The sequence below is a fragment of the Coturnix japonica genome, chromosome 5 (genome assembly GCF_001577835.2).
Source record: "Coturnix japonica isolate 7356 chromosome 5, Coturnix japonica 2.1, whole genome shotgun sequence".
NCBI classification, from domain to species: Eukaryota; Metazoa; Chordata; class Aves; order Galliformes; family Phasianidae; genus Coturnix; species Coturnix japonica.
This window is the reverse complement of record NC_029520.1, coordinates 6,248,019-6,275,453: the sequence shown is the minus strand read 5'-3', so window position 1 is coordinate 6,275,453 and position 27,435 is coordinate 6,248,019. Positions and strand designations below refer to the sequence as shown.

The following is a 27,435-nucleotide window of genomic DNA, read 5'->3' as shown; positions in this document are numbered from 1 at the left end:
GCCAAAACCAATCTGCCAGATTCAATCACAGAACTAATTTTCAGGGCCCAGTTGTAAAATCTTGAATGCAGAGCATTGCCATGCTTACAAAAAATTGCCTGAAGCTCCTGAGTCGCAATTGTGGGAACAAAGAGGCAGTAAGAGAAATATTTTTGGTGCAGTTCTGGAATACTCAGAACTGTTTAATTATAACTGTAAAAGTTTGCTCTGCTGAACAAAGACAATCCCGAACAAAGCACAGTTTTAACAATAAATCGGGAAACATTTCCATTTATTTTACAGCACAAACTAAAATCTGATTCATATTTCATAAGACAATTTTTCAAGCATAAGATATTGGTAGATAGAAGCTAAACATTTAAAGACTAAAAGATGATTCTTTCATATTTCAGAACAGCAAAAAGGTAGATGAAACTTTTATTTCCATTGCTTGACTGATGTTATACTTCTGTGCTATGTCATGCTACTGTGTGCATGGCCTCCTTGTAAATTAATCTCACCTGACACCAATGTCAATGTATTCCTAATGAAAATGTAAATAATCTTTAGGCTTTTTACATTCGTGCAAGTTTAGCATGAAGGCATGAGAATCACCCCAGTACGTGCAGATGAACAGAACTGATTTTGGAGCTCTCTTAGGTAAACAAAAATCAGGCATTCATTCCAGTCAGTGATGTAATTATGTAACTCAGGTTCTGGCTGCTGTACTACAATCACAGAAGATTCCACTAAATAACCAAAATTTTAGAACCCATTTTTCTTGAATAAAAGGCAATCAAGCCCACAGGGTGTAGCATTTGTGAATGAATAGGCAGTACTCATCTCTCTAAGCCAGTGCCAGGTAAGACACATGACACACGGCATTAATGAAAGAACATGACGAGGAGTTACATCACTGCTTGCTGAAATAGATGCAACCGCAGCATTTTCAAAATTATTTTGTGAGAGAACCCTATCTGAGCCTTATTAGCAAGCTGTTCAATGAACATACTCCTCTCAGGTCTTCAAGGATCTCTCATTTTGTTCCTCAAACTCCTGCTTTACAGAAATAAAGTACATACACACTTAGTGAATGTCAGTTAGAATTCTGTGTTTCAGTACCTCAATGTATACCTGCCTGCTCCAGTCAGTAAGTTCAAATGCAAAGGAAGAATAAAATGCACGTGGAAGGTGACAAACCAAGATCTTTCTTCCCAGAGTTTTTACCTGAAAGAAAACTGAAGCAGCAAAAATTTCTGAGGAATTAAGTAGTTTTCACTTGCTTTTCTTCACCTTTGTTACCTCTGAGCCCTGAGTACATGCTGGAACTGTACATAGTGAGGGTAAAATTTACACCTGGGTAAATGACTTTTCTGTAGGTAGTCAAACTAAGTTGGTTTGGTCACCTACCCCTGAACAAAGATTAAGCAAAATAAGCAACTCAACATAGAGATTTTTGCAGACAAAAAGAGGATCCAAAGTGAGTTAATTGAACTATTGCAACATTTCTTGTATAAGGAAAAATAGGATACCCAGATGGAAAGTCATTTAAGGAACATATGTTTCTGTGGTGTTCCAATGCATCAAAATTCTTCAGAGAGAACCTTCCCAAAAAGTTTGGCAGCCACATCAGGGGACTCAGCACAGCTACCTGGCACAGTGCAGTGCTGCATAAAGGTAACTCTTAATCGCACTTTCTGGATACTGGAAGCAATATAATTGCAGCAAGATGCATTCTGAGCAGCTTACAATAGTCCTGTTATAATTTCATACCAAACTACTTATACTCCTCTCAAATAGCTTATCAATCTTCTCCTAGTGTTATCTTGTGGATAACTCATACTTCTGTACTGAAAAATCTTAGCAGTTCTAAAGCACTTGTATCAGAAGATCCTACAACTCTTTGGAAGTATATCTTTGAGAGGAGTTGAAGAGGTTAAGAATGGCTAAGTGAATAGTAGCAGCTTTCCAGCAAGCTTAGGAATAAATACTTACAGCCTCTGTTTCTCTGCCCTGTTCTCTAGCCTTTAAGATATACTTTCTACACCACGCAAGAAAGATCTTTAGGTACAAAGTCTTCAGTTGAACTGAAGATCCCAGCAGTTTGACTTAATGTACTTCTTTCAGCAGCACTGCTTCAGATTTACACTGATAAGTACAGAGTGTAAAATATGGTTCATCATCTTTCCTCTCTGAGCAAACACATCAGACCTGCATGCATTGTATCAGCACGTGCTTGCTTAGCCCCAGAAGAATCCACAAACCAGAGCTGAATCTGCTTAGACATGTACCTCATTTGAATAGGATTTGTATCGCAGAGCAGGCATACTTTTAAAAACAGTCAGCTCAGCATTTACCATAAGAACACTTGATGAAAACTGCACAGTTTAGCATCCTAAGTGACAACCAGGTCATGGCTGTACATGCACTTGTAGGTAGGGGACCAGGAAATGCAAACTGCCAGAGTCTCCTTTAAAAGGAGACAAAGCAGAGACATACAATCTAGGATTACCCCAGGGAAAGCTTAGTTTCTAATCCCCACAAGGTCAAAGAGAAAGAATGATTGTTGCTATTACCATAAATTATACCCAGAAACGTTTACTCTTCAGAAGAGCTTAGCTCTCAGGTCTCTGTAACAAAGACGTCAGGAGCAATAAGAGAGAAAACCCCAACAATCTGCCAACCATGGCTGCTGCACTGCAAAAACCCCAAACTGTGTCTTTATTTAGCTGATGCTTTAATAAGGGCCATGCTAACTCCTTCCTCAGGAAACAGGCAAGTTCTGCACGTCTGTAATTTAGTCCAACAGGAAATAATATTAACTTCGATTGGAAACAGCAATTACTGAAAAAGAAGAAACTTGCTGGCTTTTTCCCATCATTCTTGGCAATATTTTCAGAACTTTTCATCCACAGTCACTACTTTTTGCTTATACTGCTTACAGGAGCACTGTGGTTATCTTTGAAGAATTATCTTTAGGAAAAAATGGAGACAGATTGATATTAAATGACAAATAGAGGCTCAGTCAGTCCTCTACAACTTTTAACAGGTAGCTGCTGTCCCAAAGCTGAAAAAATGAAGCCAGGAGACCTTGCTTTATTCGCCTCTGTATTTGTAAAATATCTTTTTTGTAACACTCACTATAACAGTTCTGTTCTAACTCTTCCTGCATCACTGCTCCTTCCTTTTTTATTATTTTTTTATGCTACTTGGCTGCTTAATCTTCTGATGGTGGAATAGCAAACAATAAACAATACATAACATAGAGGGTCTACAGGCACTGAGCATTTGTTTGTACTAGCCTGGAAAATACAAGCAACGAATTCAACAGGCTCTTATTTTCTCCTACCTTCTTTTTGATCTGAGCAGATGGAAACTTAAGTGCAGAAGCCAAGAACTTAACACTGAAATCTTCACAGCAGTTACGGTAATTACTGTAGCTGTAGTTACAGCAATTGCAGAGTGGTAGCATACACACACACAACGGCTGTCATCTCTTTGTTACTAAAGAAATGAGCCAACAATTAGCTGTGTAGTTCTCAAACATTTTCACAAGTATGAGACGTGCCAGAAATGGCTTTGGGTCAAAGCCTGTAAGCTCTGACATCTACTGTAACAGTGTTTTTCAGAAGAAACTTTTGTAACAGCCAGGGCAAAGACTGTCAAAAGGTGGTACTGCTTCTCCAGTTAAGTGGTAAGGAATAGTTATTACCTGCTAAGAGAACAGACAGATCTTTAGAAGTATTTATTGACACTTATCAATGACTGGGAAATTACCAGGTGACAGACACAAAGCAACTTTAAGGGACAAAAACTGCCACTAGAACCACAGAACAGCTGAGGTTGCATGGCACCCCTGGAGATGGTTTTGTTCAAACCAGGGTCAGCTAGAGCAGGTTGCTCAGGACCATGACCAGCTTCTGGTAACTTCCAAGAACAGAGCCTGTACAACCAACAGTGACAACTTGCTACAGTGTTCTTATCATAGCACCCCAGGGCTCACTGCTGGGGCCACTTCTGTTTAACATCTTCATTGATGATCTTGATGAGAAGATTGAGTAAACCCTCAGTAAGTTTGCAGACAACACCAAGTTGGGAGGGAGTGTTGATCTGCCAGAGGGAAGAAGGTCACTACAGAGGGATCTGGATAGACTGGATCGATGAACCAAGGCTAACAGCATGAGTTTCAATGAGGCCAAGTGTCAGGTCCTGTATTTTGGTCACAGCATCCCCAGGCAACCAACCCAGGCTTGGGGAAGAGTGGCTGGAAAGCTGCCTGACGGAAAAGGACCTGGGGGTGCTGGTCGACAGCAGCTGAATATGAGCCAGCAGTGTGCCCAGGTGGCCAAGAAGGACAGTGGCATCCTGACTTGTATCTGGAATGGTGTGGTGAGCAGGACTAGGGAAGTCATCCTGCCCCTGTACTCTACATTGGTGAGGCCTCACCTTGAGTACTGTGTTCAGTTTTGAGCACCTCGGTACAAAAAGGACATGGAGGTGCTGGAGCAGGTCCAAAGAAGGGCAGTGAGGCTTATGTAGGACTTGGAAAATCAGCCCTATGAGGTGAGGCTGAGGGAGCTGGGGCTGCTTAGTCTGGGGAAAAGGAGGCTGAGGGGAGACATTATTGCTCTTTTCCAGTATCTAAAAGGTGCTTACAGTGAGAGTGGGACAAGCCTCTTCTCACTGGTGACAGGTGACAGGACAAGGGGAAATGGCCTCAAGTTGCGCCAGTGTAAGTTTAGGCTGGACGTTAGGAAACACTTCTTTACAGAAAGGGTAGTTTAACACTGGAATAGGCTCCCCAGGCAGGTGGTCAAGTCACCATCCCTGGATATGTTTAAAAGCCATCTGGATGTGGTGCTCAGAGATATGATTTAGCAGAGTGTTGTTAGAGTTAAGGTACTATAGTTAGGCTGCAGCTGGACTTGATGATCTTTGAGGTCTTTTCCAACCTGAGTGATTCTATGATTCTATCATGTTAGGTACAGTTTTATCACATGAAAGTAGAATTTTCTGTATTCCAGTTTGTGTCTTTGTTCTTTCACTGTGCACCAATTAGAAGGATCTGGCTTTATCTTCGTTTCCCTCCCTACTGAAAATATTTATAGAGCCTGATAAGATCTCCCTGAGCCTTCTCTAAGCCAGACAAAGAAACCCCAGCTCTCAGTCACACCTCAAATGACAGAAACTGCATTCCATTCATCATCTCTGTGGCTCTTAGCTGGATTCTCTCCAGTATATCCATCTCTCTTCTTTACAGGGGAGCCCAGAACTGTACCTGTACAGGGCAGAGTGGAGTGTAAGGATCTCTCTCTCCACCTGCTGTAAATCCTCTAATTTAGCCCAGGATGATATAAGCCACCTTTGCAGCAAGAGCACAATGCTGGCTTATGTTTGACATGCTGTGTGATAGAACCTCCAGCTCCTTTTCTGCAAAGCTACTCCAGCTTATCAGTCTCCAGCATGTACTGGTGCCTGGGGTTATTCCTTCCCAGACACAAGACTGAGCATTTCCATTTGCTTATCCTAACTGAGATTCCTGTTTGACCAGTTCTTCAGCCTACTGACGTCCCTCTGAACAGCAGCACAGTCACCACATGTAACACCAGATGTATCAAAGATTCTCCCAGTTTCATATCACCTACTAACCTGCTAGGGATGCACACTATCTCATTATCCAGATGATTAATTAAGTTGTTAAGCAATATTGATCCCACCATTGACCCCTGGGATATATCAGTAATGAGCTGGACTTCGTGATGCTCATCACAAATGTTTGAGCCCTCCATCAGGTCTGATCAGGACCTGACCTATTGGTGTCTGTTCAGTCAGCTGATGGTCTCCCATCCGATTCTCTAGATGATTTAAACTAAGCAGTGCACACAGGAGGAGAGCACGTGGGCACAGCTCAGTCCCTTCCAGCCTTCCCCTCTTTAAGTGCACAAAGATGCCCCTTCAAGGTCTGATGTGCACGCTCCACAATAGCCTGGCTATTGCTTTTGCCAGGAGTACCTAAGGTATGCTTAATGCCCAAGCTGTTCATGTTTTCAGGTTTATAGGCACTGCAGCCTCATCTCTTTGGTATGTTATTATGTCAGTGTAATTGTTTTTCACATATGTTTAATGTTTGATTTCTTTGCAGAGTAGCCTTAGATGTGCAAATCACCTTTGGGGTAACAGGGAGTATGCAGGGGAACCTTTACAGGGGCTGCAGATAATAAAGAGGGGGGAGATGTTGGGTATTGGGCAGGTGGTGCCTGCATGCACCAGCAGTGGAGTCATGGAGGTCATGGGTATCTGACAAGGGAAGTCATATGTACCAGTATATAGGGTTTGTGGCACAGCATTAAACTTGTACTTGCAGTGTTACACACTGTGTGTGAGTCCTGTCTGTTCCCCGGGCGTGGAGGCACGGTACTTTCACTTGGCAGACTTGATTTGTCACCGGATCAGGAGGCGACAAGCCCAGCAGCTCCCTTCCCACTCATCTAGCCTATACCTCATCAAATTCGTCTATAAGTGTGTTATGGGAGACAGTGTTGACAGCCTTGCTAAGTAAGACACACAGCACCCACTGTTCTCCTCTCATTCACCAAGTTATCACAAAAGGTTTCCCCTTTGCAATCCACAACTACTCCCACCCACTCTTTTGGCATCAGCATGTTTTGAAATAGTTTCCATGATTATTTCCTCCTACCCAGGGTCTAAAATAAGGCTAATCAGAGTCTTCTCACTGAAAATCACCTAAGAAAACACAGTATAACTCTCACTGGTATTCTACCAAGCCAAGCACTATGGTCTCACAGCAAAATGGAATGACATCAAGATCCCCCAATTTTACTTTCCTTTTGTTTGCCTAGTATCTTGTGGATATGCAGCATTTATTTTTCCTCTAGTGCTCTATCAAACTGGTTCATTATTTCAGATCAGCAAATTGATAAGACAGGGTTTGCATTTCAGCATAAGTTATATTGGTGGAATAACTCCAGGAAGAGCTCCCAGGGATGCTAGGTCTTCATGCAAGAAACTGCTGTTTGCTTACTAGTCTGTCATCACTGATAGTTCCATAGCACTCACTAAGCACAGGTGCTCTGTTATAGCTTCGCTGTGCTCCAAGAGAAGGAAACCATCTGGTCTGAAAGGGACCTCTGGAAACTGGCCAGTCCAACCCTGGGTATTCACAGCTCTAACATTCATTCAGTTCATATACTAATATAATATTTTAATATCACTTGCAGCTGCACAAAACAGATCAGATATTTTTATTTACATTTTCATAGGCAAGTAGGCACCTTGATAATTTACCAACAATTTTGAGATATGATCAGCAAATGCAGTTCACATGACTCTCATGGAGTCTGTCAGTAATCCCTACTGGAGTGCTACTTACCTCCTGCAATCCCTATTGTGTCTGATGAACTGAATCCTCTTGGGATCAAAGGAAGAGATTTGAGAACTACAGCAAACAAGCTCAGAGATGAGGTGGATTATCTATGATAAGAAATATGAACGCTTGGCTGGCATGAAACCAGCACCAGCTGTTGCTGCAGTACTTACACATTCAGTCCTCTGGCCCAGACTGTCCACACACTCAGGCCTCAGAGACACAGCAGCCCTTCCAGTCAGAGGACCAGGAAAGTCAGATTATCTGCTTACAGGTGTTTAAATATCAAGTCACATATTCACACCTTCTAATCTTCTAGGTCATCTGTTCCTCTGCACATTCACATCTGAGACTTCATATACTAATCCTTAACTACTGTTCACAGAATCCAATATGTATTCACTAGTAAAGTTTCAATAGGCTGACTTTTTGATGAGTGGCTTCAGATACAGTTACTAGAACCAAATATTTGTTTCACTGTGGAAGTTAACATTCACCTGTAACACTTTCCCTGTGTGCCAAGGCTGGCATGGGGAGGCAGTCCCTTTACTCTCTATGAAGTCTGTTCTGTGCTGCTCGATTTGGTATTACAGTGATGTTCTTCTCCTTGCAATTCTGCAGAGAATTTAAATAACCTATGTTTGTACCACACCCCTATTTCAATTCAGAAGATCAGAAGATACAGGCTACTTTAGAAACACTCTAGTTAATGTTACAAATTGCTTACAGCCAGCAATATGGGAGAAAGGCTAGTCTGTTCCAGGTGCAAAGTTAAAAACTAGAATGTTTGTTTATATAGACAACATAAAAGACAGAAGAAGAATCCAGTAGACTGTGTTGCCAGTTTCAGCAGTTACACTTGGATTAATTTGATCCTCGGGGTTTGCAATTAATTCCCCTCGCTACTGGCAAGGTCACTCCTCACTTTTCCATTTTATAATCTTTGAACATGAAGAAGTGAACTACAAAACAAAACAACAAAAAAAAACCAAACAAAAAACATGCTGATCCAGGATTTCATCCTGAATCTCTCTTCAGTCTTTCAGATAGGACGTTAGGAGCTTATATGCAGATGTCCAATCTGCACGAGATCCAATGCTCCTAAGAAGTCAGTAGTTTGAGTGTTTTGTGTTGGGGTTTATTTTTCTGGGTAGATGTTACTACTATAGAATGTGCTGAGACGTAACCATACAAAACAGGAAGGTGAAAATTACTCACCAGAAGCACAACAAAATGACTGATTCCTCCTGATAAAATATACACATTTTTAAATCTCAAAACTGTGGAAAATGCCAAGATATATTGTGCTGCTATTTAGTGTGGGCTAGAAACAGCACTACTGATGTACAATTAAGTTTAGCCAATAGATGCATGCCGACTGTAGGTTATTAGCCTCTGAAAGATGGCCATTCACTCTGTCTTCTTTGTGAATGAATATCCCACAATCACAACTGAATCCAACATTAGCTGGTCTATGTCTCATACAGGCAGAAAATAGATACTAGCAGCATCTTTCCTGTGTAACATCAGTTTCCTTCACCATTACTCATTTATAAACTCTTATTCTTCTACTAAACCTACAAAATTAATCCCCCCTCATCAATAGCAAGTTGGGGTTTTTTTGCTTTAAAGAGGAAAAATGAAACAAAATCCATCACCTTTTTGGGCTGATGCTTTTTGGGGAAGGTGACCTCTGTGTTTCTGAACAATCACAGTGACAAAGTAAAACCCCAGACAGTACTGCTGACAAGGCAGACCCACACAGTTCTGCATGACTAACAGTTTGTAGCTACAACAGACCCTGAGATGAGGACCCAAAGGAGCACAGAGTTGCTGCCCCCACTCTTAACAGAGGATACTGGACCTGAAAAGTAAATGAAGGATAATTTACCAGAAAGCTGGTTTTACAGAAGAATTGCAATAAGTCTTTCATGTGTTTAGTTATGCAGCTGCAGAAAGAGCAGGAAGATACTAAGATCTCTCAGACAAGAGATCCCAGAATTTATTTCACTGCAGGCTTTTTAAAAAACACATCTCACTGAACTAAGTATATCAAGTTCTCTTCCTGATTGATCGTGGCAACAATAGGATATGGCTGTAAAAGAAAAGAATTCAGACATAAATATATAAAATTTGAATTAGGAAAGGCTAGGCCACAGATAAATCTAAAAGACAATGATGTAGCCATTCCATTTAATAAAATTCCACAAACCTGCACTTTAAAAGAGCAGAGGGGAAAAAAGCCTCATGACAGACCACTCAGTGTCTGGAAACATCCATCTGGAGAAAAGATTTGTTCTTAACTAGCTCTGAAAGCAGTGATACTTCCCAGTGATGTCGATGATGCATTTCAAGCAATCACAGGTCTCAGCAGCAGGCTCTGCAGGTTATTCCTGATTTTCCTTCTTTTTCTGCTATTGGATGCCCATGCAATAGCAAGCAAGACTTTCTGGATACAATTGGCATTAACAATTGAGTTGTTAGTATGCTCTTTAATGTGAATTGATAGCTACTATAAAAATCGATCCATGTGATCAAATCACTCCTGTCTCAAGTCACTGCAGAATTAATATTTAATGTTCCAGGCCTTTTCTGAGCAGAGGGGGAGAAAGCACCTAATTGTGAGGGAAAGAGCTAAGGGCTCCAATTATTCCTAATGATGAACCTAAAGATCATCAAGAAAAAAAACATACTAAGTAAGATCAAAGCAATGCTTTTCCAAATTAAGAATACTGTTAAAAAAAAAGAAGAAAATGATATGAGGAAGCCATCTTCATCAGGTAGTCACTGAGGATTTAGAAATAGCCACAGCACAGGGTTTCTTTATCAAACACTGCCAGACTCTTGATAAGAAGCTAAACAAGAAGACACTTGAAAGGAGTGCTCTAGAAAAGCACAGATACACGCTTAGACATTTTTTTTTCCCTCAGTAGAAGTCAATGGCGTGTCTCTGATGTATGTGAAGACAGCCTGAATTTTACAAAGTGAGAAAAATAAAACAGGATTGTAAGACCACCGCTCCACTCTATCTGGTTTGAGTATGAGTGCTTGAATCTGAAAGCAGAGCAGGCTGAGATACAAACTTGAACAGGATTTTGATGTTCTATCAGGAACTCTTAACGTAGACCTATCTCTGGTTTCCATACTAGCCAGAGTAAACTCGGACTTTATGCCACAAGACAAATATCAAATGTTTTCATTTAAATCAATAGGTCAAATACTGGAAGAATATAGCCTTTGAGCAAACAGTACTCAAAAATAGCATGAAAGAACTACAGTCATTCTCCTGGCAGCATCAGATCCCTTCCCAATAAATAATGTTTTAGAGCAGGCATTTCTGGAAATACTCCACAGAACACAAATAGATAGCTCAGCTGCTTCTTTCTACCTTGCTAACACAACACAGGAGATTAGACTCTAGCCCACTGCTCCTGTTTGACCCCTCCTAAAAGATATGGTATACATACTGCCCATGACTGCAGTTGGCTTCCTGCAGTGTCCACAACTTTTCCATCTGGAACTCCATCAAACTGGCAAACCTTGAATTTTACTGTTGGTGGCTGATCAATTCTACGTTGGCTCTGGAATTTTGCTAGTGTTTTGCTGGATTTTCACTACCAGTCTGATGGGTACTGTTTGTGTGCTTCTGCTGATGTATATTGTTTTTTGTTCACTGACTTTTGGATTAAAATAACACACTAATAAACTCAGACATGTAAAACTTGGCATGCCAGCAATTCAGAGAGCTCACAAAGCTCTGATCATAGAATCATGGTGTGGATTGGGTTGGAAGGGACTTTTAAGATCACCTAGTTCCAACTGCCCCGCTATAGGCAGGGACATCTCTCTCTAGACCAGCTTAGTCACAGCCCCATCTGGCCTGCCTTGAATGCTTACAGGGAGGGGGATTCATAGCCTCACTGGGCAACCATGCCTGTGTCTCTCCACCCTCACAGTAAAGAATTTCTTCTTAACATCTAGTCTAAAACTACCCTCTTCCAGTTTAAAGCCACTTTTCCCCAATCTGCCCTTATAAAAAGTTCCTCCTCAGCTTTCCTGTAGGCCCCTTTCAAGCACTGGAAGGCTGCTATAAGGCCCCTCTGGAGCCTCCCCTTCTCCAGGCTGAAAAACCTCAGCTCTCTCAGCCTGTCCTCATAGCAGAGGCGCTCCAACCCTCCAGTCACCTTCATGGCCCTCCTCTGGAAGTGCTCCAACTGATGTGACTGATGCATGAATACTGTTAGACAAGCCTAGAATTACCTTCAGAACCTTCTGCAGACCAATAATATTGGCTATAGAAAATTGATTTATAAGACGCAGATTATCAGCTACACAATGGAATGCAGGATCCAAACTTTTCTTAGGATTCAGGTTACACTGACATTCCTACTATACATGCTGTACACACGCAGTAATCTGTACTTCTGAGATCTCAAATCCAAACAGAGATAGGATGAAGGCAGTCAATGGCTTCTATTTCTGGCTTTAAGTCTGCTCCACTGCCCTAGCTGTCAATTAATCCTAGGTAGGCTAGTCCATCCAGCTGTAAAATGAGACTAGAATGCTGACCTCAATTTGTGCTCTACAGGGAGCAAATACTCCACAAGATAAGTATCAATCAGAGAGTAATCTTGTCTGCACACACTGTAAAAAGTAAGACAAAAGCTTTGTATTCCACACAGGGAAAAAAAATAAAGAGAGAAGAAAAAACTTAGTTTACCTTTGGATGGCCCTTCTCAAATCATAGTATCCCATAAAGAATGCCAGCAAACATGCTCTACTGCTCTGGGACATGATCTCACACTGCAGAGCATTCCCAAGTTCAGCTAGCTTGACATAAGCAGTAGGGAAAAAGCAGAATAGAAACAGAGCAAGGAGAGAAGGAGTGCCACATGGCTGCTAACTCTCCATGGCCCAGAAGCATGCTGTCTGATCTCTTATACAATATACACTAAGATCCCTGAGAAACTAAAAATAAATAAATAAAGCACCACCCAGCTGAGAGACTTTTTACAGCAGCAAAGACAGATGTACTCTCTGCTGGCACAGACAAGTTCTGAGCCTTCAGGCAGTTGGGTTAGTGAATAAAAGCATCTGGGTCTCAACTTTAATGTCTAATTCATTTACCAACATATTGCACAAGTTGCACACTACTTGCAAAATGCCTCCTCAGGTAGCTTTTATTTGACACAAACAGCAGATAGTTTACTGCTTATGCAGCAAATTCAGTCAGTTTGGGGTTCTGCATGTTCATAGAGTGAGCAGCTACATAAAGGGAAATACTTCAAAACTTTCGCTAAGCATATCTAGGTGCTTTCTGTCTAATTTTGCCTGTTCTCCTTCCACTTCAGTGCCTTCACCTGGAGGTGAAGAACCAGACATAGTGTCAGAATCAACAAACTTCCTACAGCTTCAGTCTACTGGTAACCCAAATCATTCACATACTAGAGGCCAAACAAGAAAGATCCTCTGTCTGCTGAGATGTAGATAGACAACTACATCTACCCCATTCCTGCAGGACTCTGTAGTTTACTGTCCTCAGTATTTTAGCTGTCCTTCTCTTTGCTAAACTTCAGATTAGTATTCAACAATGAGACTTACACAGCAGGCTGCAAACTGAAGCACAAGCAAATACAGATCAGGTCAGCATTACTGGCCCTTGTTTGTGACAGAGGTTTTTTCAGTAGAAAACAAACTAGGATTGCATTGTACATCACAAGAATATTCCAGAGAGGGGGCATAAATGCACAAAAGAGTTTGCAGAGTTTGCAGCTGATGTAGCTCAATGAAGAATAAAAGAACTGCACAGTTTGCCAACCCACATTAGGTGAATCAGTGCTCTCATCTGTTAAGCCATAAGTCAGGTACCTTACATGCAGCCTCAACTATTTTTCCTCTTAAGCTAGGGATGAGTAACTATCTCCTGTACAAAGTGAACCAGCAATATTTTTTACCAGAGGCTATATTAAACATTCACAGAGAACAATACATTAAATCACATACAAATATACCCTGAAGCACATGAAAGTTAAGGCTGAAAGTTCTTTTCTGACATACCAGGCAGAATAAATTTCATTTTCAGGTTTAACAAACTTCTCATAGCCAACTGTTTAATTCAGTGGGCCTCATATTCTGGTGTTTTTTTTCTTCCCTAATGCCATTTTTCCTCCATTTCAATATATCCCCTTTAATTTCCTTTACAGCTGGTCAGAAAAAAATGGCAGAAATTTCCCTGACAGCAGCTGTTATAGGATCTAGTGCAGATTTTTAAATAGAATAGAGTTGCAGCTTGAATTCCAGAAAAACTCCAGTAAACCATGCAAAGAGAAATGGTTGGGAGCTGTTGGAGAAACGTCCAAAGTAGGAGACAGGACTGACCTGCAGCATCAGAAACATACTGACTGAAGACAGTGAAGATAGACAGCAAAAACAAATTGGCTCAATAAAAATTAAAGATAATTAATAAACAACACCCACAGGCAACCCAGCAAGAAGCAGAGGAAAAAATATGATAATCCCCATGTACATATAGAATAGAGCAAGAAGAAAAAGTGGTTTAATTTCTTTTAGGATTTTAGAATAAATTTTTTTCAAGTTTTTATAATAAATTTTCAGAATGACACGTTAACATGATTTCAAATCAACTTTAGAAGCAGAGGCTGTTGGTGAAGCATAAGGTGCAAAGAAACCACGCTATTCATAAGTCTTCACAGATGTTCTTCTCTATCTGCTGATCCACCCAAAAGACACCCTGCTTTCTTAGTTCGTGAATGTGGTTTCTAACCCAGGCTTCAACACATCACCATCCTACAAAACTTCACAACTGCCGGCTGCTTTTGGGATGGACCAGGAAACAGCCACCTGCTTGATGCCCAGCAGGCTAAAGGAAAACCAAAAAGTAACTTAGTTTAAGTACTGGCTATTGTTCATTAGAAACAAAAAACTGCGATTTAGGTAACATTTCTGAAATAAATACATAGCTTGGTATGCATTTCAAACCAGGGAAACTTATGCCCTGAAAGACCTAGGTCTCTCTGCAGGAAACAACTGCAAGTTAACCAGTTATCTGTCTGCCTTTGAATTGAGGAGTACAAGAGCACAATCTGCCTGACCTGTCAAGGAACTTGTGGTGAGGGCTCTGAGGGCTCCTGGGCTCTGTGCTGCCACTTGCCTGTCAGGCAGTCTGCCAAGGAGCCATGCAGGAAGGAAACCGGGGAGGTTTCTAACAGAAAAAAACATCCCACTGGAAAATTTCTGACCTACTCTAATAATGAGCCTACTTTCAGAGTCAGGTATGATGCTGGCAGAAGGCATGGCAACCTACTGCATTTCCATTTAGTTACTGGCTTCCTATATAAATTTCTTTCTCTACCGGACACACAGCATCGACTGAAGTAAATCTTTAAGCAAGGCTGGCCATAAATCCTTTTGAAATTCCACACAGCAAATGGCATTCCTTTTCCTGAGAATGATGACAATTGTTAATTGGTGCTATTCAGAAGGTAAAATTTTCTTTGGTAAGGTCTTTACTGCTTTAGGCAACCACATGTGCTTTTGGCAGTGTCTCCAGACGAGCCCTGTTGGCAGCATTCAGTATATGCCTCGCTCGGAAAGATTGCATGAAAAAACAGCTCACTTTCCAGTTCCAATTCCAAGGCTTAGTAAACTTGGCAAGGCTGACAGCATAATCTGGCCTGACTGCAGGAATAACTGATGCCTGATAGGTAGCATCCTGCAAAACTGCCAGGGCTGCTCAGGCACACACAGTTCTTCAACAGAAGGAAACCTTCCTAGTGCAACTCCTCGTCTACTAACAGTTCACCAGCTTACTTACCGTTCATTGTTCAGGGTCATTCTTGGAGGATCAAGGTTGGGATTCTCCATAGACTCCATCTGAGGACAACGTAGGAAGTAATAGAGGGTGTGAAGAGCATCAGGGGACCAGGAGATGGGTTGCTGCTGCCGAGTTTGCCGAATGGGGCTCATGCCTGGGCGAATGGTGTTCAAGCACTGCATGTGGTGCATTGCCCGTGATACCAAGTCACCTGCAAAAAGAGAAAGAATGCAAAAGTCTCTTATTCATCCACAGTCCTCTTTTAGTACTCTTTCAGCTAAGTAAAATCTCTCACTGCTGAGAGAAATGCCTTTTGTGTACAGATACTCTTTTTATTTCACTAAGCTAAAAACTGCTCTCGAGACGATGCTTCTTGCAGTTTGTTCTAAGAGGAATCTAGCTTTCTTTCAAACAAAACCTGATGAGTTAGAAAATAGAAAATGGAACTCTTCTCAGACACCATGCATTCAGAATAATAGCCTTCCAGTGATTTTTCCATCCTGTTTTAATGCTTTTCTCCTTTTCTCCACCATGTAAAAAAAAAGTTTCTTGCCTGCCTACAAAAACTGTTTATATTTTAGTAAAATCATTGTCTGAGTTCAGAGCAGAGCTTATACGTGGCAAAGCCAGTGGTACCAATACGAATCCCTTTTTTTTCTAATCTCCACAATCACTATTCTATGTTAAAAGATTATTCCCATTTCTTTCAGCTGGGCTCTGAGGTTCAGGCACTTATGACAAATTAATGATCTGTTCAGTAGAGAAACATCTTCTTTTAGGAGCCTGATTATCTTCTCCTCACTCTACCTCAATCTTCTTCCAGAACAATAAAACATGTTGCCCCTATTAAGCAGCTGAACTTTATCATGTTGTCTGTCACAAGCTGTACCATGAATTTGCCTCCGAGTCTTGTAAGAATTGCAATCCAGAGCTTTCTGAGCTGCTGAGTCCCCTCAGTCTTTGAATTTGAGCTAACCTGCCTCTGTACTATTGAGCACTTGAGAGGCCTTAAAGACAACCTGCATTACACAGTTTTTACTAGGAAAAGACTTCAAGGCTCCAGATTTACAAAAAAATCACAGAGCAATAACCCCAAGATAGCAGCTATGCAGAAATTCTTTAGTCACATAAAGCTGACATTTGTGTAATATACTTGCTTTGGGCACACCCTGCTTACTCTCCTTTTATTGTGGTACATTACAAACAACATGAGCTTTGCAACAAAGGCTTCAGACACTACATCTTTGAGTAGTGTGACTACCATACCACTGGTCTGAGCGATTGCTATACATAGCTAGAGTCTATTTTTTCCTCGAGAGAATCCTCTGCTGCTTTACACTCTCACAGGAAATGTTACTCCATTGTGCCCTCCAGTTACAATACTGGGAAAGGATGGAATTGAAATAGTTACCCCATCTCAAAGCTAGATCCTGAGAAAATGTCTTAAACTTACCCATGTGAAATATGAATTATTCTCACCTCTCTCTGAAATTATTAGGAAGTCATTTGTTCTTTTATGACACAGCAAGACACTGAATTTGCCAACCAACCTCCAGCTGAACCCATGGAGTTCTAGTGTTGCACAGGTGAGGGGGAGACCCCCAGAAAGGTTCTATATGTCTATACAACATTATTAGTGGTTCAGATCAATGCAATACTAAAAAAAATCTCCATGTGCAGTTATGTCACTTGTTCATTGCATAGTACATTCAAGCTTAAGGACCCATTTCAGAATGCCAAAGCCTTCTAACGTCTCTGCCTTTGCACGTCAGTAGCCCCAGACTCTTTGCACTCTAATTTTACAAGAAAATCATGAATGTTCTGGCATTGGTACTAACACAGAAACCTGCACATTACAGAAGAAATGCATTTGGAATTCAAATTTTCAGTACATAATAACGTTCCTTCTCCTTTGCACACTCACTCTCTTTATTTTTTTGGCAATGTTCAGCAAAATTAAATTTAAAAAAAATCAGCAGGCAACTGTATCAGGAGATCCATTCACTGGGTGTAGTGACCAAGTTGGCCAAAGCAGGGCTGGGGGAAGAGAGAGGAAGCTGTATTCAATCATAGACCCATGCTACAAATGTTCTCTTGTGTTTCAGGATAAATAGAGGTGTGTTAAAGGAATTTCAAAACCTCAAAATTAAGGCAGGTTGCAAAATAAATGGTGAAACCCACAAACTCCTTGCTGGCCCCTGACATTCATTAGCATTCACATGGTAGAAACTAAGAAAACGATGCCAGCAGAAACGTTGCAAGAGAGAAGTAGACTAGGAAAACACTAATCATTTTTGTTTACTTTAAAAGGGCTTTGTGAGTAGTCTAGGAATGGAACATTTCATTTGGTTAGCATTAAAAAAAGTTTTGAAAAAGTTTTTGTTACTGAAGTGCTCTCAGGTGCTTTTTTTCCCTCCACTTTTTGTTTTTTAATTAACCAAAAAGCTTTTCCTTGAATAACCCACACTCTTGACATTTCCACTGCATAAACAATAAGGAGAACCCTTTATGCCACAAAAGGAGGTGCTGCTGCTACGTTCCACAAAAGTACAAGAAAGTCTCTAGAGGTATCCAGGCAAAAGCATCCATCTTCTATTGGTACTAGCTGCACTAACTACCAAGAAGCTGGAAAAAACACGTCTTATGCATCTCCAAGGTGAGTTAAATACAAGGAAGCCTAATGAAATAACCTGATTTTCATAAACAGCACCACAAAAACAATTAAAACTTACACAACATTGGCCAAATACTCCTCACACTGTCAACAGTGGCAACATTCCCACTGACCACAATAGCAGAAGGACTGGCTCTCCTGCTTCATGGAAAGGAACACACACTCAGTTACAACTGAAACTTACTCAGTTCAGAGATGCTTCCAACACAAGTTGCCAACAAAGACTGCTCTAAAGTTCGGAGTTCCAGCTGGGCGTAAGCATCAGCCCGTCCATCGCTGCACACAGAGCCATCATTGTATGGGCTGAAGTAAGCAGGCAGAGACAGCACACCTAAGGAAGAGAGCAAGAAACAGAATTGTTACTAGTGAACTTCTGGGAGTAGAAAAGCCATTCCCTGTACCAATAGCAGTGATGCAGAGCTCAAACATATTTTCACCTTCTTCAGTCAGAGGACTTGAGCTCTTTAGAACAGATCAAACAAAATCCAGTAGTGCTATAAAAATCATTGAAATGGATGAAACAGAGCAACTGGGATCAGCAAGGCTGGACATTTCTACAGCTTGTAAAAAACAGAAACTGTAGTTGAGATAATGCTACATGAAAAGCTTTAGTGAAGTCCCTCATACTGTTTATACAAAAACTCAGCTGTGCACATACAAGTTGCCTTTGAACAGCTGCATGCAGATTTCTAGATATAAGGGCCTAATTTTAAAAGGTATAGGCAATAACCTCAAGTCCATCTGGGGTAAACGGTAGCTGTAATCTTTGTAACTCCAAAAATAAAGCCATAGGCCATGCCAGCTCTTTGAACCTGCGTGCAGTTTCAAATATGCAGACTGTGGTTTCAATAACCGTGAACCTTTGGCTTTGCCAAACTACACCCACAAGTTTTGAGGTTGACTATATTCTCTATGAATGACCCCTATATTAGAGAGAGAGATTAGGAAGGTAATTATACTGCACACATGCCTTCACTGCACACACACTCCTTCCATTCTGAAGTATTTCATCTTCTTCCATACATGACAGTTAATGCACAGCAACTAAATGGAACTAAAGCTTTACAAGCAGTTTTGTGTAGTTGTTACTGGGACCTCATCCTACCTGCACCATGTCTGCCCTTACAAGTCATTTGAATTGTTCATAAACTAGAGATTATTTAGATGAGCAGGCTGGGAAGGGTAGTAGCAATAACCAGGGATACTTAAAACAAAACTATGAGACAGTTCCATGCTAATTTGCAAGTTATCTCTAAAAGGGGCAGACATTTTCCTTCCCCCAGTCACTCTTTCTGCCCTATATCTTTGATCAAGCATGGCAAATCTGCAGCCACATTGCAAATCAGCGCTTACACAGATCCCCAAAATATAATGACTATTCTGCTTTCCTCCTAAAAAAAAAACCCATCAGTTGATTGGCTTTTCTTCAAATTAGTGAGCTGAATTGCTTTGCCCTGTGGCCACAGAACTGTTCTGTGTGGTACAGAGAGAAAGGGGGACTGTGACCTCTACATCTGACGGGAGAAAGGGAGCAGGGATATGTGACCATGGCAGGATGGGAGAGGAAACCCACTTCCTCTGGAGGCACCCTGCTGTGTGATCCAATGACACCCAGCATGACACTGCATCCACACTGGAGCAAAAGCTTTTTGCTGTCAGCTCAGCCAGTGTTCTTGTAACACAGTGTGTGCAGTTGCAGCCATCCTGCTAATTATGAATCAACCCACAACTCCAGCAGTAGCATATCTCCTGAGCCTAAATTTTCTGTGATTTTAGGCAAGGGGGCTTTTATAGAGACTTCTGCCTGCACTCTTACCTTGCCGCATCATGTATTTTTGGGTTTTCAATTTTGATCCATGAACAGCTATACAAATATATTTCAGTTTCAATCTACATTTCCTTCCCGTCTCACCTCCTGACCCCAGCTGAGTCTTAGATGTGGAGACACTTTGCTCATACTGCAGTGACCTCCTGTCACGTAGGTGCTGAGCTTGTCAAACAAAGCTCTTGCCAGCTGAACTGCAGCGTATTGGGCAAGACCTTTGTTTCTTTGTCTTGAAGTTTTCTTTTGAAACCGAATGTATGCTGAATTGATCTCTCCTACTCTTTTCACATCCTCTTCGCATCCTGCTTGGTGCTAAAGCCAAAGTCTGCATCAAAAACTTCCTGGACAAACTGAGGATAAGGGAATGATTTATCCCGTTCTATTTCTTCACTGTGCACCACTGTTAGTTAATGGGGAAAACTCTGCCAATGCCCTCTGTAACCTGAATAATTAGGAATTCAAGGCTTTAAGAGCTAGCAGAAGCGATGCATTCAAACTAGAAGAGCTTACTAACTATGCTGTAGCCGCCTATACAGAGCCTAAGCCACTTCCTTTTCCACGCTAGAGCCATGAGAGGATGTTTTAAGACATATGGATTGGATTTATGGCAGAGGGAGAACAAAAATAGACTGATTTGTCAAAAGTTTCAAATAGAGGCATATAATTCTACAGAGGCGAAAACAGAAACTGGCAGTTACATTATTAAACCACTCTGAGCAAAAAAATGGGGTGTTATTTCCCCTGCCAGCCAGTTTCAGTTGGTTCCGTTTTCTAAAAAGGAATTTAAAATAAAGATTTGCAGAATGATTTAGATTGGCCCCAATGTGAAACTACACCCTCAGTTATTTGGTTCTTTGTTCTCCAGGTGCTGTGGGCAAGAGGAAGCAGGGATGATTTATTTACTTTTGGAGAAATTGCTCATACAAGATAGTTGCAGACAAGATTTATGCTCTCACCTGCTGTGTTACCATTGAGGAATATCCTCAGTGTACCAAGGAGAAGTAAGGAAGTTACTAAGCCTCTGGCCCTGTGATGTCACCTGGGATTTTCATAGGATTGTGGTAGAGGATGAATCAGGCCCTCCTTACAGAAGGCTTCCCAGAGGCTCACCCAGTCTGGCAGGTCTTTTTAGGTTCTGAGCAAGCCCGGGAAGTGGAAATTACATCTCAGTGCTGCATTTGAGATGGACTGAGAGCAGACACTGGATAGGCAGCAAAGCAGAAATTTAATCCACAGTTATTACTGAAGAGCTTTCTGGCCCTCACCTTGCAGTGAGGTGATCTTTATTTCTCTTTCCATATATTTCCACTAACTGCAGAGTTGGAAAAGCATCACAGTCATTCTTTGGATCAGAAATTCAGGCACAAGAACATCTGTAGTCTAGCCTGGACTACTGGTATTATAATTAGGAACACAACCTTCTCCCCCCCTCCACCCTAATTGGTATTAAAAATTATTTGATAACAGAAACAATTGCATTGCAATGCCTTCCTGTACCCCAAATGGTGGTATCAACTCTCCTCCCACTCAAACCAAACAATTTGTAGATAAAAGATATCATGAATGTAGAGACAGCTTCTATTTATACCCAGCATTCATATTTCTGTATATTTTACATTTGCAGCAACACTAATCTCAATCATGGTTAAAATAATGAAAACTATAATTGAAATAAACCCATTATTATCTAAACACTGTTTATGTTTCAAATCATGGCAGAACTGCTGATTTACATCCTGATATTCAAGAATGTTTTTATCCCCACACAACAACAGTGTGGAACAGCACCTAATTACTGTGCAGGAATGAGCCATTCATGCATGTACACCCCCCTTCTTATATTATCTGATGTGGGCTATGTTGTGCTTTATACATTTTTCTGGCTCTATCCTGGCATTCCAGACACAGTTTTCAATTACTCAAGATTTTAAATAAGAATCTAAACCCAAGCAAATTAAGTGAGAAGTATTAATTTTAAATTAATTAGGCTTAGAATAAGCCTAAAGAGCACAACGAGTTAAGAAGTCACTTCTCAGGATGGTGTGCAGCAACACCCCACAGCCCGATTGAAAGCACGTTTGCAGTGCTGTGATGAAGGCACAGCTGGCTAACAATTTGCTTCTGATATTTCCATAGCCTTTGAAATAGCAGCTGGAAATAAAGGCATACTTATTCTCCCACAGTTAATATATGAAACCTGTTCATGGGCATTTGCTGCCAATGATCTTAAAAGGCTTCACAACTGGGTGAAATTCCAGTTAAACAGTTCTTTAAACTGAAATTATTCTGCTTGCCCACAGATTTTGAAATTGTTGTCTGTAATCTGATGCTTTTTAACGGCAACTGAAAATGTTTCCAAAGTCTGAGCAAGGTCCAGGGAAAAAGTCTGATCACACCCTTGGACATCTTTCTACTTCAAGAGATGCAGCAGCTCTGCCGAGAGCTTTGGCTGTAACATGACAGCTCATGAGATGACCAGGGTTGCACACAGTGTTGCTTGAGTTGGGCAGTTGGTCCAACCCTCGAGCAAGGAACTTTTGGTAAGGAGCCTTGCATCAAGCCCAATGCTCTCTGGTGATTAAGAAGCTGGCATTGACTTCTGCTCTTTTGATATCAAAATACAAAGAAATTCAAACACTTTTACCTTTAAAATTGGAATGTTTAAAAACCTTAATCCAATTAATTTTTAAAGTACCCATGTTATCTTCACACTTTATGCTATTTGCACGTTATGTTCATGAACTATCCATCAGTTTTACCTTGCTGTAATCATTTTCTCTGTGCTTTCTCTGCTTTAACCTAAATCCTTCATGCTGGGACACAACTTCCTAAAGATTAACACGTCAGCTGTTTGAGGACTTTCAAACACTTGCAAGACGTCTGGAGGTTAAGATGGGGCCACTCAGAAGTGGCAAAGGGCCAATGAGGCTTGTCTGGAAAGCACTCCAATTCTGCAGTCTGGGATTCCTCACGGAAATTGCCCAGGGTACTAACTCCATTATTTCAGAAATGCACAACTTAAGATCTCAGGAGCTGGCTGTATTCATGACAGCTTAGGCAAAGAATCAGAAATACAATTAGGATGGAGCTCACACAGCAAACTACCAAGCCAGAAAAGTACGCATTTTTTTGCCCTGTGATAAACATAATAGAGTCTATGAGACAATACAATGTGCATTGATTTTTCCCTTTGGCCAGAACAGAAGTGAGTTCTACAGGCAAGCATTCTTTTTGTGAACTGTGTGTGCACTGCATCTAACAGTGGGAATCTTTACTGAATGCTACCACAATGCAAATGAGAACAGGAGACACAATTCTATTTGACAAAACCAATTAGAAATGAAAGTCATTGGAACATTTGGGTTCCTCTTTAATGCTTATGGATTGTTTCTAAATGCCCCTAATGCAAAAAGTCACATACATGAAGTCAAAACTGCTGTCAGTGAGAGCAGAACTGCTGTGCCACAGAAGCATCTTAGGAACTTAAATATAAGGAAAAAAATATGGCCTCAGTTTTCAGCATCAACATATTTCTGCAACATTTGGCTTGTGATAAATTCTGTAAGAAACATTCTCAGAGGTGAGAACAATATTTGCTCCCAATGAGCTGAGCTGTGATTTGGAATTTTGAAGGCAGACAGTAATGACCTGACCACACTGAACAGCCAAATCTCACTCATTTCAATGCACTCGGTAAAAATCTCACCCAACTGCAATTGCAGTTCCCACATTGGAATTTGGCTGTGACACCAGGATGGCTGTCACCTTGCACAAAGTCCTATCATTCTTCACGGCAAGGAGTATTCAAAGCTTTTCCTCAGGTTTTTGTTTCCCATTCTACCAAGCAACACAATGCCATGCAGTTTCCTCTTGCCAATCAACTCAGTACAGACCTAGAGCACACAGTACCACCTAGAATTAATGCCAATTCCTAACACTCTGTGTTTCCTCCTTGCCAAACTACTATCACACGCTGCTATGATCGACCCTCTTATTTTATGAAATAAGACAGGTTTGTTCTGACAGAAACTAAACAAACAAAAACTTGAAATAACAAGCAATAAAAGTGTTCCTGATATAGCATACTGAAAACTAAACACATCAGGCTATATAATCAAGTACAGTCATGCTACAGATTGTGAGAAATACTTCTGATCAGGAAACAATGAATATAATTACTAACATATAGGAAAATAATATGCTGCTATAAAGCAGGCAGGAAAGCCTTGCAGTTTGTCTCTGCCAGCAGTATGAAAAATCAAACAGTTCCTTGTATCTGCATGCACACTAAACAGCAATAATGAGTTGAAAGCAGGAGAAAAAGCAAAAGAATAGACAACTTCTGAACATAGAAAGAAGATTTTTAAGTATCCTGCAACTGCTGAGCTGAATCTCCCTGCTGAAGAGCCGCTGTCCTAATGACATAGTTCTGGAAGGATCCAAGGGATTCATTCACACAGCCTTTAACACAAGTTCCCTGGTCTCAGTCTAACTGCCCAGAAGGACAACGTCTCCTTCAACTCAATTTTTCCACATCCTTACTCACAAACACAACTAGCCAGAATTATTGGTTTACCTTGAAGGAAATCTCAGAGTTGTGATGCCATCTGTGAGGACCAGGACTTCAGGTGCACCGCAGCATAGCAAGTCATAGAATGAAACCGACTCAGCTGCCACATATGCCTAAATACACAGCATAAGCCCAGACAGCAGCAAGCAGTTAAGAGGTGAAAAACAAAAGCTTAGATGTCAGGCAGAAGAACATACAGAAACTTGTACAACACCCTCACACAGACATTGGGCTTGAAACACAAACATGCCCACTCACTGTTTGCCTGGACATAAGGATTGTTACCAGAGATGCTCTGTCACAAAGTATAGGCTCCAATCCTCGCTGTTCCTCGGTGTCAGCAGGCACTACTTGACTGAAGTACCAAAACACTCCAAAATAGACTTTTAAGGTACCCTCACATGCCACTACCCCTTTGCTAAAGTCTAGGGCACTGCAGGACATCATGTTCCAAAAGCAGGTCAGAGCAGTGCAGTTCCCAGTACAAGAGCTAAGGAATCACTGCTCTGTACATGCCACCAGAGGAAGAGCAAAAGACTATTATTACAGTTACTACAAATCTTTAAATGCTTCGTTTCTCCTAAGTAACTGTGTATTCATAACTACATCTACAAACATGATGCAAACATGCCTCATTTTTGCTAGGAAAATAACGGGATTGGGTTGAATGCTGGAGTGGAGAAGGTAGGAAGTATCTGTAAGAACAACTACATTTGAATTCATCTGTGTCAGACAGGACTGAAAATAAATATAAATGCAGGAGAAAGGCCTGGGTTTAGTACTGAGTCAGTACTTATTGAGTCATTAATCCCACTTCCATATCCCTGTGGTCTTCTGGACAACCACTATCCTGGCTTGGACTCAAAGTGCTTAATTGAACATGAGCTCAAGGGAATATGTCCTGGGTTTATATTCTAATGACTGCCAAAAAACATTACAATTTTTATCGTTAGAAGCAGCAGCATACTTTGCAAGATAAAAGGTATCAGTGGTTTTATGAACTGGTGATTATCCTCATTTCCATTTCTTCAATAGGGAAACAGAGACAAAAGGAGGGGAAGCAACTTTCAAAGCTCATGCATCAGAACCAAGTCTTTGCAAAAAGTCCAAATCATCCAGTTCAGAAACTTTGGCATTAGACCTTTCCTGCATGAGACTGGCCAACACTGAGCCAAAGAAGAAATACAAAACCAGAATGCTGTGCCAAAAAAATGAGCACAGTCCAACATGCAGAGAAGACAGCCATTAACTGGCTGCGTAAACTCCAACCAACCAATTTACTCAGTGTCCTAGTTCAGTTCACTTTTCTGTAAAATGGGGATATTGCTTTATTCCCATTAAGGGCACTCTGACAGAACAACTGTATTGTTTCAGTTCTTTCTGATTTTTCTCCTTTATGCTATTTAACAGCAGCGTCCCCATTTCCTGCATGTGCCAATAGGACTTTTCTTTTTTGTCCCTTAGCAACAGTATGTCTTTTATTTATGTAGCCCTTTATACCTTCAACAATCCCTAAGTGCTCCGAGACACAACAGCTACTGAGATGAAAGAACACAGTATTACAGCAACGTGTAATCCACATCAATGGGGCTTATGATACAAGAAGAGAAGCTTTACCCAAATGATGGGGTTAAGGAAGGCAAAATAGATTCTAACCTAATAGAGATTCTGGTGTGCATACAGTGGTGGGACAGTTATTCTGACAAACATGGCAAAACATGTTGTATGAAAATGACTGAAATACATATTTATATACACAATTGCATCTCCTCAAACACTGAATCCTTCAGCACCATTACTATGGACATCAGTGAGAAGAGTTTACTATCACTTCCTCAATCACCTTGGAATTCCTTAGATGTCTCCAATTTAGTTCTTTCTGCCATAAAAACAGCTTCACTTGGATTAACCAGGAGGAATGTAGCTTATGCCTGATAAAAGTGCAGGCACTAGCTACTGCCCCAATATCCTCTTACAATACTCCCTTCTAAACCACTCCTTATTGTTCACTGTCCTTCCTGAAATATGGTCTTTGAATCATGCCCAGTTCTCCAGATGTGGTCTGACTAAGCTCTTTGTACATGCCATAATGACCCCTCTTTATTTGCCTTCAATTCTTCTATTTATACATCCCATGATCTGTATGCTTGCCAAATACAAGGAAGATAGTAAACTTATAGCCTCTGTCACTCTCAGTTCCTTTTCTCAGGAAATCTCTAGATAGATAATCTGTCCAGGACAGTCCTCCAGAATAACCCTTCCAGTATATCTACTACTGGCACCAAGCACTCCTTCTAGTAGGAGGATGTTTCTTCCAGAGCAGAGCACAGAGCAGATGTCAGTGCCCTAGGAGCAGAATAAAGCTCTGTGCTGTGTGAGCAGGGAACAATGCATGTGCCCAGGCCATGGTAGACCTCCCCAGGCAGGGTAGTGAAAGGGAGGCCCTGGTGCTCCACCAGCCCACACGGCACCACACAGCTATTCCAGGGTCATCTTCTGAAAGTAGGACTCTACACATCCCCTGCCCTTAAACTTTGTATAAGCTAATGGCCCAATAAAAGTCTACCTCCATTAGACCTTCCTGTCTGTAGTAAACATGTCATTAAAATAAAATTCTAGGAACTGTGCTTGCTTACTAACATCCAGGCTGCAATTATATGAGTCAATGACTTAAAATATCAGAGACACTTATTCTACTATTCTATTCATTTTAATGAAGCCATGAGGAAACAGGAACCCAATGTAAGAAAACTACTGCTCTAAACGACAGGACTTTTTATGTGAGCCAGGAGTTGTCTCCATCAGCTGTTAGCAACAGAGATCCTCTCAGGCACATCTGAGCAGTTTTGACTTTGGCCAGGCCAAAACAAGCTTCTGTCACTCAATTCTACATTGACATTTTACCTAAGCTCAGTCCTAAGACCATAAAGTCTGACCTCCAGAGGGAATGGGTCTGGAGTATTGCTCACATACACACTATGCTTGTAGCTAAAAAAGGTTCAGGGTTTGACTCACTGAGCAGACAACACAGAACATAGGATGGGTAACCTTGCTATTTTGCAACAAAGTAGACCTCACCTTCAAAGCTGTCATCAGCATAGCTACAATAAAGTACTGGCTACACCAATATTAACTTGCATGAATCTTTTCGCCATTTTTTACCCCAATT

At 41.0% G+C, this 27,435-nt stretch overlaps 1 protein-coding gene across 1 annotated transcript in view; it reads right to left on the bottom strand.

Moving 5' to 3' along the window:
• ABTB2 (ankyrin repeat and BTB domain containing 2) overlaps nucleotides 1-27,435 on the bottom strand; it is a 125,987-nt gene that overhangs the window by 25,996 nt on the left and 72,556 nt on the right. The window contains exons 2-3 of the mRNA XM_015863534.2: nucleotides 18,056-18,202; nucleotides 15,198-15,408 (exon numbers count right to left, since the gene is read on the bottom strand). Coding sequence (XP_015719020.1) covers nucleotides 15,198-15,408; nucleotides 18,056-18,202 — 358 coding nt within the window. The remainder of the gene's footprint in view (nucleotides 1-15,197; nucleotides 15,409-18,055; nucleotides 18,203-27,435) is intronic.